At 43.8% G+C, this 16,548-nt stretch overlaps 1 protein-coding gene across 1 annotated transcript in view; it reads left to right on the top strand.

Annotated features, from left to right (window-relative positions):
- Positions 1-16,548, top strand: part of CACNA2D3 (calcium channel, voltage-dependent, alpha 2/delta subunit 3) — a 904,008-nt gene that overhangs the window by 503,496 nt on the left and 383,964 nt on the right. The window contains exons 10-11 of the mRNA XM_010851933.1: positions 3,537-3,626; positions 11,846-11,959. Of these exons, the coding sequence (XP_010850235.1) occupies positions 3,537-3,626; positions 11,846-11,959 (204 nt within the window). The remainder of the gene's footprint in view (positions 1-3,536; positions 3,627-11,845; positions 11,960-16,548) is intronic.

Below are 16,548 nucleotides of genomic sequence, written 5' to 3'. Positions count from 1 at the left end.
ACTGTTCATGAGGTTCTCAAGGCAAGAATACTGAAGTGGTTTGCCATTCCCTTCTCCAGTGGACCACATTCTGTCAGATCTCTCCACCATGACCCGCCCGTCTTGGGTTGCCCCATGGGCATGGCTTAGTTTCATTGAAATCATACATACCCACTGGCCTTAGATTTTCCTCTGACTCACCATCAGGTGATGGCTTGGTAAGGAGGAATGACTAGTCTAGCTCTTGTGTCTCCAGGTTAGTATTATCCAACACAACTTTAGGCAATGATGGAGATATTATTTAATCCTCCCAGTCCAGTCCAATGACCACTAGTCACATTGGGCTGTCGAGAACTTGAAATGTGGCTTGTGTGATCAAGGAACTGAGTTTTTAATTTTAGGTAATTTTAATTAAATTTAATATTAATAGCTACATGTAGCTCATGACTACTGTAAAGGGCAGAGCAGCTCTTAGTGGAGGTCACATCACTAGTTCCCTGGAAGGCAGGATCCCCTGTCCCCACTTTGGAGGAGAGTTGGACTGAGAGTTAAATGCAGAGGCTGGTTGACCAGGATGATCAAGTTGAGTTGTTTAGGTTGTGGAGTAGGAGGAAAGGGGGTTTGAATGTGAGAGAGAGGACCGGGAAGAAAAAACAAAGAGAGAATCCTTCATCTGTGACATCATTTAGAAACCTTTAACATGAAGAAATATTTTTTCTATTTCATGTATGAACTCAGTTTCTATCAGGAAGAAACAAAATCCCAATTGACCTTGTTATAATAGCAAATTGAGGGGAATTCCATGACATATTATTGCATTTTGCTCTTAAGTGTCCAACAATAAAAGCAGACGTTGCCTAAAGCATCATTCTGCACGTGACATGCAGCTATACATGGATTAAAAGAAGAATTGCTATGTTATAAAAAACGTCCTGTGTAAACTTGTGTGACTGAGCACAACTAAATGAAGTTGACAGAAACGACATCAGATGAATAGAACGAACTTGCTGAGGCAGAGCCCAGCCACTGTGATGTGAACCTGGGTCTGGTTAAGGAACACACTCTCCACAGTCTGTGATCGGCCTGCCATCCTGCTTTGTGTCCTGTAAGATGGGCTGGGTCCACCTTGGGGTGACACTTACCAAGCCCAAGTCTTCTTGGTGGTCACCACTCATTCACCAGTCCGGTTTCCAAGGGTGGAGTTTCTTGGAGAAGACAGACTGATTTGCTCTGACTACTTGCCTACCCACAGTGGGACCCATGAGTTTCCTAGATTCAGTCAACTTTCTGGGTTTATCCACTGAGTGCTCATAGAGGCTATGCCATGAGTTTGGCATCCTGCTGCCAAGTCAAGAGCAGCAACAATAGAGAAGCAGGAGACTTGGTTCCTGGCTGTGTAGTTTGCCTAGCCCTGACCCTCAGCATGCCACTTGATAATCACTTGTAGACTCAGTTGAGTGCAGAAACTAAGAGCCAGCATACTGGAGACACACTGGCCAGGTCTAAGTCAAGTTCATAGCCAGTGCCTGGCATTCAGGTTACCCCCTCTCCCACCACACACACACACACACACACACAAAATAAACAGCAGTGGGTGTGTAGTGGAAAGGAGAGAATTAGAGCTGCTGAAACTGGCCTGGATAGAACCTGGGCTGGGCAGCTTGGAGGTATGTGAATTCAGGTGCAATACTGGACGTCAGTCTTACTCTCTGCAGAGTGGAATGATGGAACTTCACAGGGTTGTTATGTGGACACAGTTGACTGGTTTTTGTTCAGAACCTAACATCGAGCAGGCTTCTAGAACCGAGGCTGCTCTGGTGAGCGTCAGAGTGTGGTTGCTGTAAGGGAGGGGTGGCTCAGGGAAAAGGTCTTGTGGTTGGTACGCATATCTTCAGGGTGATTTACCAGCTTCACATCCAGCCTTGATTCATGTTCGGCTTGGATGTCATTAAAGCTGATTGCCGTAAGGATCCCACTCAAGCTTTCCAGTCCAGTTTGCCAGCAAATCTGCAGCCCATCTTGATGACCAGAAGCTCCAGGCAGAACAGCATCTTAGAACTATAAGTCCTATCCTAGGATCAGTGTCTGTGATGCAGTGTCTGTGATCAGTGTCTGGCATACTTGGAGTACTGTTGGGTCGCAGGCATAGTAGGAGAAATGAAACCACTCCTAGGCCAGGAAGTCACTAGCATGCCTTTTCCCCTAACCCACCCCTCTTGTCCCTCTCCCTCCTAGTGTCTTTAGTGACTTATCCAGCTATTTCCCCAGCAGACAAGGGTTGGATGCCTTTGGGAACAGAACAATTCATTTCAGTAGAAAACAAATGGTTTTGGATTGGGTCAGTTGGAAAGTGTTGCCAAGTGCTGTGTTGCTGTGAACATGGGCTTTGGGCCAGTGACCATCATGTACATTCCCGTGTACCTGGGCATGGGCCTGGACCCACTCCTGTCTCTTTTTGGAAAGCAGAGATGTTTGGGTTTCACAGTGAGTTTCTTTGTCCCCTTTATTTTCCAGCTGATGCTGGGCTTCTGTGGAACTGACATGGTGGAAAGGCTTGGGGCTACTCCTGAAGAGCCTCCTTCCCATCTGTCTGTTCCTCGAAGCCCTCCTTATTTGTTGCCTGGATCTACCTCCCATAGTCATGGGTCTCATGTTGTGATCCAGTCTTTAGCCTCACTCTTTGGCTCTTTGGGGGCTTCCATTGTGGCTCAGCTGGTAAAGAATCTGCCTACAATGCGGGAGACCTGGGTTTGATCCCTGGGTTGGGAAGGTCCCCTGGAGAAGGGAACGGCCTCCCATTCTAGTATTCTGGCCTGGAGAATTCCATGGGGTTGCAAAGAGTCCGACACAACTGAGCAACTTTCACTTTCACTTTTGGCTCTTTGGAGGTGGCTTTTGAGCACCAAGTATATGTGTCAGAACATCACAGTCTTGAGTGGGGACAGAATCTAATCAGGTGATTACACACCTGGAGTGCTAAGTGCACGGTGGATCGAGCCTGGTATGGCAGCCTGGGCTTGCAAGGAAGCACTCCACGCTCTCAGGGGTGGGTGTTCTGGAAAGGCTTCCTAGGGCAAGCAGGGGTGAGTCCATCTAAACGGACATGCCCTGAGAAGATAAGAGAGAAGCAGATAAGGGGAAGGCAGAAGATGCATGGAGAGTGTGGAGGGGGAGCATGTGTGGAGTCTTAAAAACTGATTGAGTGGAACAATAGGGGAAGGGAGAGGCAGGTGGAGCTCATAGCACTCCCTGGAAGAGTGGAGAGTCACAGGAGATGAAACTGGAGAGGGAGGCAGACATTTTCAACAAATTATAAACTTTTCACCAAAATCTTAACTTCCTTTCTCCTAACATGCAATCAAAGCTAAAAAAAATACATATGGAAGGTAAATTTTATATTAAGTTCTTATGTTTTGAATTTGGAAGGCAAAAACTGAATTATGGCCATTGGGGCCTGAGAATAATGGGTTTTGCCTTGGCATGTGCTTGTTCGTTCAGGGTTGGTATTTCATATAACAGGACAGATGCTAATGTATTTTTTTGCTTTGTTGTTTCAGCACTTCAGGGAGCATCTGGACAAACTTTTTGCCAAAGGAATCGGAATGCTGGATATAGCTCTGAATGAAGCCTTCAACATTCTCAGTGATGTAAGCTCCTCTTTGATTTGCCTTTCTCGCCTCTAAGAGAATAGATGGGATTTTCGTGGGCCAGCATTATTGTTAGTCAGGCAGGGGATAAGAGGGTAAGGCTGGGGAACCAGGTCTAGTTTGGGAGGCCAACCCAGCCCCCTGCTGGGCAGAGTCCATGGTACAGTCTGGTCAGCGGACTCACCTGCCACCATCATTGACTCTGGGGCCACCAGTGTCTTAATACTAGAGCACCATCGACCACAGATTTCTCTCCCTCTGAGAAACTCTCAGTTTCTTCATGGAGTGGATTCCTTATTGTGAGTCACACTGAATCCCTGCCTGTGGAATGTTCAGAGGAAGAAGGGCTTCTCTGTGTGCTATGTTCAGGGAGTGTTACAGGCGCTCCCTATCCCAACCTTCCTCTTGCCCCCTGGAGATGCGCAATATGCAGTGTGCACTGGAGGCTTCGGGAAGTCCTGCAAAAGCAAACCCCACTGTACCTACTATTTCTCCTGCTTTGCAGAACAGAGAATTTCAAATATTAATAGCACCTGTTAACATCCTATGAAATATGTTGTGGAATTTTGGGCTGGTGATTCTGCCCCTTGAATGCAATTGTGTTAAGCTAAAGCATCATGCGACTTCAGTGTTCTTTTTACTCTGGGAGGGCAGTAGGATAATAAATGACTGTCTTTATTAATGCAGATTCTGTATTATTTAACTACTATAGGTTGCATGCTTTTTAAATGTCAGGCACTGGGAATAGTACACCAGTGAACAGAATAGACTAGGTATTTGCCTTAATGGCCCTAACCTCCTAGTGAAAAAGTCTGCAAATTATGTCCCGAGAGAAAAATCAGCCTCCATCTTGTTTTTGTAAATAATGTTTTATTGGAGCACAACCATGCCCACCTGACTACATATAGTCTATGGCTGTTCTTGTACTACGGTGGCAGAATTGATTATTTTCAATAGATACCATATGGCCTGTAAACACTAAAACAGTTACTACATGGCCCTTTACAGGAAAAGTTTGCTGACCCAAATTCTAATGATGGGAGACATATGAAATGAGTAGTCTTATGGAGAACGATAATTCTACTGTTCCAAAATGATAAGGGCTTGTTCCTTTTATACAACGAGGTCAAGAGTTCTCTGGCTGGGGGAAGAGCTTTCTGATTAGGTGATGTTGGAGTGCAGACCTGAAGGAAGTGAAGGAGCGGTTATATGGTACCTTGAGGAACAAGTTTTCAACAAGAGGAACAGGAAATGCAGAGGCCTTGAGGGAGGGCATATTTATGGTACAGCAAGGAGACCAGCATGACAAGAGCAAGTAGGAAAGAAAGAGTGTACTAGGAAATGAGGTCGCAGAGGCAGCAGCATCTTGTGGAGCCTAATAGACCCAGTGAGGACTTTGGCTCTTCCTCTGTGTGGGGTGGAAAGTCATGGAGTCTGAGCAGAGAATGACAGAGTCCAACTTGGATTTCAACAGCATCCGCTGGCTGCTCATTGATAAACAAAGACAATAGCAGGAAGGCCATTATCTGAGTGACATACAATGGTGGCTTTGGACCAAGGAGGTAGTGATTTAGATGTTAAGAAGCAGAAAAATAGAAGCTACTCTAGGTATTTCAAACAGCAGGAGTTGAACTCAGGAAGTTGGTTGCACAGGGGATGGAAAAGCTGAGAAATCAAACAGAGAATGAACCAATCCATGGATTAACACCGGCAGGAGGCAGCTCCTCTCTGGGTCAGGAAGGACCACAGGAGGGAGGGCGGCCATCAGAGCCTCATCACTATGGCCGACCAGAGCAGAACAAAACCACTGAGGAGGCTGCCCAGCAGGAGCTGCAGTGCTAGGGAAGGGCCTGTCCTGTGGAAGCTAGTGCCTTGGAGGCGATGCTGCCAATGCTGGAAAATGCCCAGGCCCCCAAAGCAGAGAGAAAAGGAGAAATGGCTTAGAAATACCTTGGCCTCTCCCTTGAGTCCTTCAGTATTCACCTGAAGACAAAACTTGTCAAAACTATTGCCCAGTCTGGGAAATGTGATTTTCAGGAAAAAAAAGTATGGGGTGGAGCTGAGAGCAAGCAAGCCCTGAATGGGGTGACAGCTATGTCTAAGTTCCGAAAGAGCTGGAGCAACTGGATGTTCAAAGGCTTCTCCTCCAGGTAGCTCTGCAGGCCGCCAGCCATCGGCTTCCATGTGAGCATTCACCTAGCCCTGTGTGGCTTGTTTTGGTGATCAGTTATGTCTGACTCCATAGCTTGAGCTTCTACCACTAAGCTACAGTGGCTCTCAAGCCAAGGATAGGTCCTAATTCGGGACTCTTTTTTTTTTTACCAATAATATCTGCTGGCACATAGAAGGCTATTTACATTTCAGTCCTGAGTCAGTATCGTGTATCAGTGCAGAGGAGAGGAAAATAAGGAGGGAGGGTGTCATTTCAGCTTCCGTTGTACAAACCAGAGGCGTTTCCTACTCACCTGGCTACAGATAATTAGCATTTATGGACAACTCAGTGTTTGGGACAGCACGTACCTATTAATAATTAATAAACATGACTGATCAGAGCCAAAGACCAAGCTACATCTTTAAATTCTACTTTGAACCTTGGGTAGCTTTTGACATAGCTCAGATAGTAAAGAATCTGCCTGCAATGCAGGAGACCTGAGTTCATTCCCTGGCTAGGGAAGATCCCTTAGAGAAAGGAATGGCTGCTGACTTCAATATTCTTTCCTGGAGAATTCCGTGGAGAGAGGAGCCTGGCAGGCTACAGTCCATGGGATTGCAGAGTCAGACACAGCTGAGTGACTAACACTTTGAACCCTGAATAGGCACCTTCGTAGGGCTTGAAGATGCTGATCTCCACAGTTTAGCAGGCTTTTTCTAGAGGGTGATATTGAAAGGACTTGCCACATTTGGGAAACTGGCTTTCTTCATTTCAAAAACCTGGTATCTAGTGCAGGGGGAGGCTACTCTGAGATGGGAGGAGGGAGTCCCTTGCTTGGAAATGTACCTTGCAGATTTCTGTTTTCCTGCTCTTTGACAGAGGTGATGAAGGAGTAAAGAGTTAGGAGATGCTTCTTGTGTTAAAGTTTGTGGCTTCTGGAGTCAGGCAGGTTGGGTTGAGAAGCCTGACCCACTCAGAGCTTGCTGTGTGACCTTGAAAAAATTCTGCTTGGTTTTACCTTTATTTTCCTCATCTTTAAAATGAGGCTAGGAATAGACCCAACACTGGTCACTTAATTTGTGAAGCCCAGTGCAAATTGACAATGCAGGTGTTTGTTCAAAAGTTAATAAGAATTTTAGGAGAGTGATACCAGAGTGTTCAACCAAGTGTGGGGCCCTGTATAGCTATGTACGTCACATGTCATGAAGCCGGCCATGCTGGGTGGGGGTTGAGGATTCAGCATGAGGCAGTGGCGCCAGCTCCCTCTCAGTCATGCTGGGCTGGGTGGGAAGTGCCATCACTATGACCACAGAGACATTAGGCAGCCTCAACTTTTCCCAGGCTGCCTGAGGTTTCTAGAAGCAGCTCCTACCCTTAATGCTTTGGTCCTACTCCCTGCCCAAATCCTCAGGAATCTCTGCTTCCCTTCATCCCCCTCTCTTCTTTTCCTTGCCCTGGTAATTTTTCCTCTCCCCATGCCTTTCACTTACCAAATTTGTTTTAAAACTCTCCTAAGCCAGTGGTCCCTTGGAATGCCCAGTGGAATGCTGTCTGCTTCAAGGCTCCAACATAGGTGTTGTGGTCAAGGTATGGGATGCCCTCCTCCTTTTGGAGACTCACAGTTCATTTGCTACTAGAGGCCTTAGCAGTCCTGCAGTGAACAGACCTTTTAAAATATGTCTATACCAGCACTCAAATTATCGACCCAGGAACTCTGCATCATGTTATAACATCAGGATAGAATTTGTAGAACCCACAGGTCCCCAGGCACACCTTCAGGCATAATATTTTTTTATCCTTTAAGAGGGTGTAGTATTTCCAACACCTCCAAGAACCAGAAAATCACCAATACATGGTGGATTTTTTCCCTTGAATTCTAGTGAGAGAAGCATTTTTGAACCAGGGAAACCATCCACATACCTGCTTGATCTACCTTTATCCGTAAAAGCCCTTTGAGGTCTGGCCAGTCAGAAAATCTGAGGGGTCGAGTGTAAATTCCAGAAAGTAAGAAATGGAAGGAACAACAGTGTTTCAAAATGTCCCTGCCTGAGATTTGTTGACAGTTGGCACCATATTGAGTGCACATTTATCCCAGAGAGAGAAACATTTCCATCCCATTTCTTGCCATGGGGCTTTTAAATAGCCAAACACTTTGAAAAACGCAGAGATGGTTAATCTCCCATGAAAATGAAGCTTTAGCTATTTTCCACTTCATCAATATGACCTTTAGTGATATAATTCTCTTCCTGTGTATTATGTCTGCTTTTGCAAGCCAGTATGAAATAAAAAGCTATTTCTTGAACACACAAACACATATACATACACTCTTTCTCTCTTAGACACACACAATTGAAATGCCAATTGTGGTTATAGCTTAGAATGGTTCAGAAGTTCCTATAACTAAATGAAGTTAATTCTGTTTTGCATTTACCTGCATTTCAGTTTCAGCATTTGCTCAGATGATTTAAAGGCTTGCAGTTGTTGTACAAATGGTTTTGAAAGGAGCATTCAAATAAACTTCTAAGACCCTTCTAGCTATTGATCTCTGCTGCATTCATTAGATTCTCTTAAGAACACAGAGCCGGTTTGCTACAGTAGTTAGCATCTACCGTGTCATGTGACAACTGCAATTATCTTTTTTGGCGATGAATACAATCTTTGCAGTGATTACCTTTTAAAAATTTTTCTTAGCCAATTAAATAAAATTCGGTGACATTTCAAAGACTGTTAATCACAACCAAATGCTCTAAATGTCAGGATGCATTGAAATTTTTGCTGCTAACTGATGAATCACTGAGCTAATTGTAGTTCATCATCAGGCCCTTGTCATTGTTATTATTATGGAAAACACTTTCATCACTCCCGCTATTCAATAAAAAAAAAAAGTTCTAGACAAATATGAAGAGAAGAGATATTACTCATCAAAGCATTTGAATTTAATTGCATTCTTCAAAATTCTCCCAACTGCAGATTGCTGCAGAGAAAACCAGGGACTCAGCCGTGGAAGAAAGTAATGGATTTAAACAAACAGCTCGGGGCAGCCCCTTCTTCCAGTGTGCAGTATTCAGATATCTTCATTTCCCTCTCTTTCTTGCCTTTTGTTAGGGAGAGTTTTTCCTGGGTGTTTTCAAATGAGTTACATGAACAACGGTTTCGAGGTGTCCTGATTTTTACCCTTCTGCAGCCTCTGTGGTCAAATGAACAGATCACTTGTATTCGGTGGCACATTACTGGGTTTATCCAGTGACATGAAGGCTGTGTTGAATCACAGGCTCTCCAGAAAATCTCCACAGCAACCTGTTGATAAGACAAGGCTGCAAGACTGTTTTTTCTTGTTGCGCTATGATGATAGAATCTTAGTAGCATCTCAGAGTGGAAAGGGCAAAGTCATTTATTGAGACTATTAAGTGGGTCCTCAGGGTGGAAGAGAAGGAAAATGCTTCGTTAAGACGATATAAATCCTAAATTATAGTTTACGATTGGTGGATGCAGCAAGGGAAGATTTTGAGGTCAGAGGTTCAAAGAGTCTCAGGGTATAAATTGTCCTTTGATGCTTTCTGTTCAAGAGTTGATGGGTCTTTTAGGAAGTTCCTGGAATAAGCACTAAAGTTATTTGCAGTTTTCACCTTCTTTAGCAGGAGTTTTCTAGAATAGTAAGTTATGTCAATGAAGATAGTAGAAAAGAAGTTATGTGAAAAGTTTTGTGGTCCAATGGTCTTAGGTAGTTCTCAGGTATTTCCACCTACTGATACTGTATCACGTGCCTTGTGTGTTTATTAATTTAAAGACACTCTGCCCAGTCAGAATTGCAGGAGTGACTGCCAGGGTCAGGACTACAGTGAGCCACAGTCTCAAGGCCCAGAATTTAAGGAGCAGTCGCTCTCGGGGTAGTGACCTTGGTGTCTGCCATGTGACCCTGGAACACTAGAAAGAATAGAACAGGGAAGAACAGGAGAAGGAAATGAACACTTGTGGAGCTATCAGATTGAGGAACGTCATCTCATGATTGCGAGGCCTTCGGCTGAGTGTACTGAATCTGAGAATAGATTCTGGAGCTGGACTGCCTGGATTCACATCTCAGCTATGGCAGATAGTTGCTGTGTGACTTTGGGCAAGTTAGCTAATCTCTGTGCCTGTGTTCCTCACTGGTCAAATGGGGATAATGATAGTACGTACCTCAGAGACTAGTAGAGATTCAGTAAGTTCATACTTGTAGCCCAGCCTATAATGGGCATATAATCTGTGCTGTAACAACCTTATGAGCATGTTGTTCCCATCTTATAAATGAAGAAAAGGGTATTCTTTTAAAATATTTCTTTATTACTTATTGTTAAATTTTGTTTGAGTGCACCTGGTTCTAGTTGCAGCATCCAGGATATTTTAGGTATGGCATGTGGGATCTAGTTCCCTGACCAGGGGTCAAACCCAGGCCCCATGCACTGAGTGTGTGGAGTCTTAGCCACTGGACCACCGAGCTAGTCCCTAGAAAAAATATTCTCAAAAGAGAATTTATACTAGGTACCAGTTTGTGGTGCTGAAATAAGATTGAATATTTTCCACTATACTATGGTATTCCATCCGTGTTTTGAGTTGGTTTTGCTTTGTCCTAATATGACCACGAGGCCATCCATTCCATCCATTCATCCATTCATCCATTCTTCTCTAAAGTCACTGCAACTTCAAACTCCACATTAGAAATCTAAGTTCATGGAGACTGGGCATTGCACTTCAGTGTGAGTGCTCTGGTAGCTCTGGTTCATCAGTCAGCAGCAAATCCAAGGGTGGCCATTGTCCTTCCCCCATGTCACGGTCAGTAGACAGAACCTCCTATACATTGTCACTCATGCCTGTGTGCATGCTCTCTGCCCTCTCTGAAAGGCCCTTGCCCCGGATGCTCACCTCCTTCTGGTATTATTCAAATGTCACCACCTCATTAATGGCTTCCCAGACTATATTTTCTAAAGTTACCCCTCTGCATTTTCTATCCCCCTACTTTTTTTTTTAACTTTGCATCGACATTATCAAACATAAAACATAATTTACTCCTTTACCTTGGTATCTCATCAAACAGAATATAAACGACATGAGGGAAGAGATTATTCTGTGTTTCATCCTCAGCACTGTGTGGGCACTTAGCAATAATTTTAAAATAAATGGAAAAAAAAAAAAAAAAGCAACTTCACAGTTTGTAGTGGTGGGAGTTTTCACTACTGAAAGTTAAAATCTTTTTGTGTGTTCCTCATTGGTATGTAACTGTAGGGTTTTTGAAGGACACTGCTTTGAATTTGTAGCATTAATAGCATTCATTAAGGAGATTCTTCACCCATGATTCAAGGGAAGGACACAAATCTCTGATAGCTGTCATCTAGTCAGCCAAGCTACCACTCACAAAGGCTGGGCACTTTTGAAATGCTCTGTAAAACTGAAAGTTGAAGTACAGAATTGGTATCACAGTGGGCACAATCTTGGGATTTCAGCAAGCTGTACATACTAACATACATAATATATAATGTTACATGCTAACAAATACATGTTTAAAACAAACCCTAAAAAGAGTGCTTACAGTATATTCTGAATTGGCATGCTCCTGACTTTATTCTCCATGTGTACAAAACCTCCTTGATTTTATTACATAGCACAATCTGTATCCATTAGACTCATTCAAACTAAATTCATTTAGATTTTGAAAGAGATGTTACTCATCACATATTCTGTTGCCCATAACTGTGTTTGTAAAAGGTTGCTCTGCCAACTCCTTTGGGCTTATATTCGGAAGCACTATCCATGTTTGAAGGTAAGAGAGGTTGACCATCCTAGAATCTCATGCCTACCTTGTGTGTGTTTTTAGGAAATCTCTTCTGTGATCTGTATTTAGTTTCAATTTCTCAGAGTAAATATGGAGATCCATAAGTGGGCAGAAGCTTATCCTATAGGTTCTTTCTGGTGGTGCAGAATAAACTCTCATTTTAAGAGGCTTCCTGAACCTAAGATCTCATGCTTCTGAAGTCTCGTGGGTACACATAGCCCTCTGAGGTGTTTTTCAGTTTGTACTTGTTTCTTTCCGCAGTTCAACCACACTGGACAAGGAAGCATCTGCAGCCAGGCCATTATGCTCATCACTGATGGGGCAGTGGACACCTATGACACGATCTTTGCCAAGTACAACTGGCCAGATCGAAAGGTAAGTCGATGTTGATGACATCATGGTACCATCATCTGTGGAGGATCTCTGTTGCATTATTACCTCCAGCTTGTCCATGGATAAGTACCCCGTGTGGACTTCATCTCATAATGGCCTATGGTTTCTCAGCCTTGTGCTTTCTGGTTGACCAAAACAGAATACTATGGCTTTCCTTGTTTTCAAAATGAAACTTTTTTTGGTAGCGAGAAGAAACCCATGTAGAAGTGTTCAATGTGTTCAGTGAAAAGAGTCACTGTGAGGTGTGCTGTGTCCATGATGGACAGTGCTTCTCTTTGTTGATGTTTTCCATGGAGCCAGAGCTGCGTGCTGAACCCAGCACCTATAGAATGGGGAAGGCAACCGTGTGGCCCTGTAGCCATTTCCTCTGTTTCCATGTTCCTGTAGTTCCTTCCTGTACCCTCATTGCCATCCAGAATCTCCTCTTCATCCCCCAGTGCCGTTGCTTACTCTTGTCAAAGCTTGTCTCTTCTCTACTCAAATTCTTTTTTATTTTCAAGTTAAGATTTATTTATTTGATAAACCCATATGTTAGGATGTCCGTGACAGATATCAATGTTTTTGGTGTCTTTTGAGTGCCTTAACCCAGAGGTTCTTCAAGCTGTTAGCCAGTTTGAATTCCCTATGGAGAGCTTTTAAATTATGGATCCTGTTGTACACTTACAGAGTCAGAATTTCTGAGGATGTGGCCCAGGATTCCATGTTTTTATTAAGCACCTCAGGTAGACACCAGTCAGCAGATTGGTAGCTGGTGATCACTATCTCAACTAAATGGTGAAGTCTGAGCAAGAAATAGAGGTTCATCAGAGAGGGCGCTAGCCTGTAAGTATCACAAAGGCCCTTTCCTATCCTTCGTGTCAGTGGCATGACTCTGACTGTCTCTGTAGGGGCATGAGACTGTTTAGACCAAGTCTGTTTTGCTTCTTCAACTTTGTATGTTTAATTTCTGGGAATTGAGCTAACCACACGCACAGCAGAAAGAAACAGAAGACGAATGACAACTGTGCACTCAACTGTATCGGAAAAGCATGCATGCTTGAGGCACTGTGAGCTGGCACTCCTTGTTCCTTTAGTTGTTCTCGGTCGTCTTTGGTAACACAGTCGTCTCACCTCACCAAGCACGGCTCTGGTGCTTTAAGATGCATATGTTTTGTAGAATGTGCTCCCCAATGGGTAACATCTCCTTCCCTTGTTGCTCAGCCTTAGAGACAGCTGTTATTTCTGAAGCTGGAGAGAAAACTAGCTGTTCGGGGCTTGCTGAGAGTAGGGGGGCCTCTGGCCTGGCACCTGCCTGAGGGATATCCAGGAATAAGTATGGCTGAATGCAGCTCTCAAAATAAACACTGACTTTAGAGTTCAGTAGTTGAATAAGACGGACGTTCACTGTTGGAAAAGTGATTTAAGAGATATTTCAGGTGATGATTTCCAGGGAAAGGTAGAGGACAGAGTTAATTCCTGATAAATGTACATGATGCCGAGGAGGGGGCATGCTGTTTACACTTGCACACCCACAGCGCATGACGTTGCTGAGCACGTGGCCACTACCTAGTAATGCACAGCCCTAAGGCGTGGCCGCGTGACTGAGGAGCCTGGGGGCACAGCGCCAGTAAATGTGGTGGGGCTGCGGATGCGTCGTCCTCAAATAAGTTGTCCACAGGTGCCATGACATCTCACGCCATGCTGAAGGGTAGTTTACATTATTTGGGACCATCTTAAATAAAAGAATGAAGTAAATGGGCCTTTTAATAACCAGCTCCATTAACAGCAAATGTATTAACATGTGAGATTTATATGCTAAATCACATGAATCCCTCTTGCTTGGTGACAAGTGATGGATAGCTGTAGCAGGAATATTGAAATTTAAACATCCTATCCTTACTTGCTGGAAGAGGCATAGGATGAAGGCTGCAAAATTGTAACTCTTCAGACAAAAAAGGAATTTCAACATCTTTCCAAAGAAACAGTGTTGACTTCAGGCCAGGTACTTTCTTGGATTAATTAGAACCAGGGTCCTGCAAATTTCAGCCTTCCATGAAGCAGTTTGATCTACTTATGAAGCATTATCAAGCAGAGGCAGACTTTCTGTAGCAAGAGGGCCTTTCTAATCTATGATTAGAAATTAATAGCAGGATCCCTTTCCTCCTGCTCCATTCTGGAGCATTCCATGACATTCATATGCATATGCATTCATCTTCTTGATGACTTCTCTGTGAAGGTGCAGGTAATACATTTGTATAAAATGGCAATGTGATTTGTTACTGTGTTAAAGTGAGATGCTGCATCATGTCTAAGCGGTCATCCTTCTCTATTATTTTGAATGTTAGGTATTTAGTAGAGGGTTGTGTTGTGCTGTTGTTTGCTATCTTCAAAATTATAGAAACAGGAAATGGTTCAGGAGAGAGTAAAATGATCTTAAGGCTGGAACCTGATTCCTATAACATAGTGATTCTTAAACTTTGGTGAGAATACGAATCATCTGGAGGGCTTGTTCCAACATAGATTGCTCACCCCCAGCTCCACAGATTCTGATTCAGTTGGGCTGGTGGGGCCTGAGAACATCCATTTCAAACAAGTTTGCAGGTGATGTGAATGGTACTGGTGGGCAAACCGCACTGGGGAACTAGTGCTGTAGAAATAGCCCAAGGGATAGGGTTTGGTTACTCGGTGGGCTCTGCCACTTTTGCTTCCCTGTGTTTACCTTTTGTTGTTGTTTAGTTAGTAAGTCGTGTCCAACTCTTTGTGGCCCCATGGATTGCAGCATGCCAGAGTCCTCAGTCCTCTCTTGCTTTTTCCCAGAGTTTGCTCAAATTCATGTCCACTGAGTCAGTGACGTTATCCAGCCATCTCATCCCCTGTCGCCACCTTCTCCTCCTGCCTTCAATCTTTCCCAGCATCACAGTCTTTTCCAATGAGTTGGCTCTTTGCAAAGGTGACCGAAGTATTGGAGTTTCAGCCTCAGTCCTTCCAATGAATACTAAGGGTTGATTCCCTTGAAGATTGACTGGTTCAGTCTCCTTGCAGTCCACGGGGCTCTCAGAGAGTCTTCTCCAGCCAGCACCATAATTCGGAAGCACCATTTCTCCAGCGCTCAGCTTTCTTTATGGTCCAACTCTCACATCCATATATGACTACTGGAAATTGGCTATCCAGACCTTTGTTGGCAAAGTGATGTCTCTGCTTTTTAATATACTGTCTAGATTTATCATAGCTCTCCTTCCAAGGAGGAGGCGTCTTTTAATTTCATGGCTGCAGTCACCACTTCAGTAATTTTAGAGTCCAAGAAAAGAAAATCTATTTAATGCTTTCACTTTTTCCCCTTTTATTTGCCATGAAGTTATGAGACTGGATGCCATGATCTTAGTTTTTTGAATGTTAAGTTTTAAGCCAGCCTTTTCACTCTCCTCTTTCACCCTCATCAAGAGGCTCTTAAGTTCCTCTTCACTTTTTGCCATTATCGTGGTATCATCTGTATATCTGAATTTGTTGCTATTTCTCCTGGCAATCTTTATTAAAGCTTGTGATTCATCCAGCCACAAGCGTCTATTCCCTCAGTCAAATCCAGTGCACAGGTATGTGTTTCTTGGCTCATACTTTGTTTAAAAAATTGTCAGTTACTGATTATCATTTTAAAATTGGAGACAGAATAGTAATATTAATACTATTAAAGTTTTAGTTTCACAAAGATGTACACATGGCACTTTGGAGTCAACATTCTCATATGGCAAAAAATGACTGGAATTGAAGAATGGCTGCCCCATCAGATGGCAAATGTCTGATTCTTTTGGCCGTGGTCTTCATCATGCTCCATTATTTCCTCTCAGCCCACTTCACTTGACTGCTTTACATACCCATAGGTACAGAATTCGGGACCACTGCTCTGGATTAGCACAGGCATGGTCTAGATTACCCAGCCTCTAGCTGCTTGTTTCTTTCTCTTAGGCCTGCCATAAACTTTCCCTTCTCTTCTCTAGCCAGATGCCATCTTGTCTTTACCTGAGTTTTACACGTCACCCTCCCTCAGAACCAAAAAGGGGTGTGTATAGCTTCAAATCCAACACTGTAATCACCTCTGGGCCTGGTTTTTCATCTTCGTTGGTTTGATAAGTCCTTGAGGAGAGGTTCTGGATCTCTGACCAGTCCCATCACCGTGCTCCATTCTGTCCCTGCTGAGAAGTGTGGCATTGAGTCCCTAGAGTAGTCTCATGATTCCTGCCCATTGGTGTTTATGCCCTGTCTGAGCGCCTCACCTGGAGTGTGGGTGGGACCTGTGACTTGTTTCTAAACAAGAGAATATGGTAAAGGTTAAAGAATCTTGCAGATATAATCAAGGTCTCAAGCCAGTTGATTTTTAGCTAATTAAGAGGAATATTGTCAGGAATAGGCCTAACTTTATTGAAAACCCCTAAGAGAGAGACTGGACACTCCCTAAGGGCAGGAGACTCCTTGCTGATTTGATGAAGTAAACAGCTGTTAGGAGAATTCTGTGTGTCAAAGAACTGGGGGCAGTCTGCCTCTAGCCAACAGCCAGCAAAAGTCTGGGCCCTCAGTGTTAGTCACAAGGAAATAAATCC

The sequence above is a fragment of the Bison bison genome, unplaced genomic scaffold, assembly GCF_000754665.1.
Source record: "Bison bison bison isolate TAMUID 2011002044 unplaced genomic scaffold, Bison_UMD1.0 scf7180017864304, whole genome shotgun sequence".
Lineage (NCBI taxonomy): Eukaryota > Metazoa > Chordata > Mammalia > Artiodactyla > Bovidae > Bison > Bison bison.
Note: the sequence above shows the minus strand (reverse complement) of the source record. Positions and strands in the feature narration are given on the sequence as shown.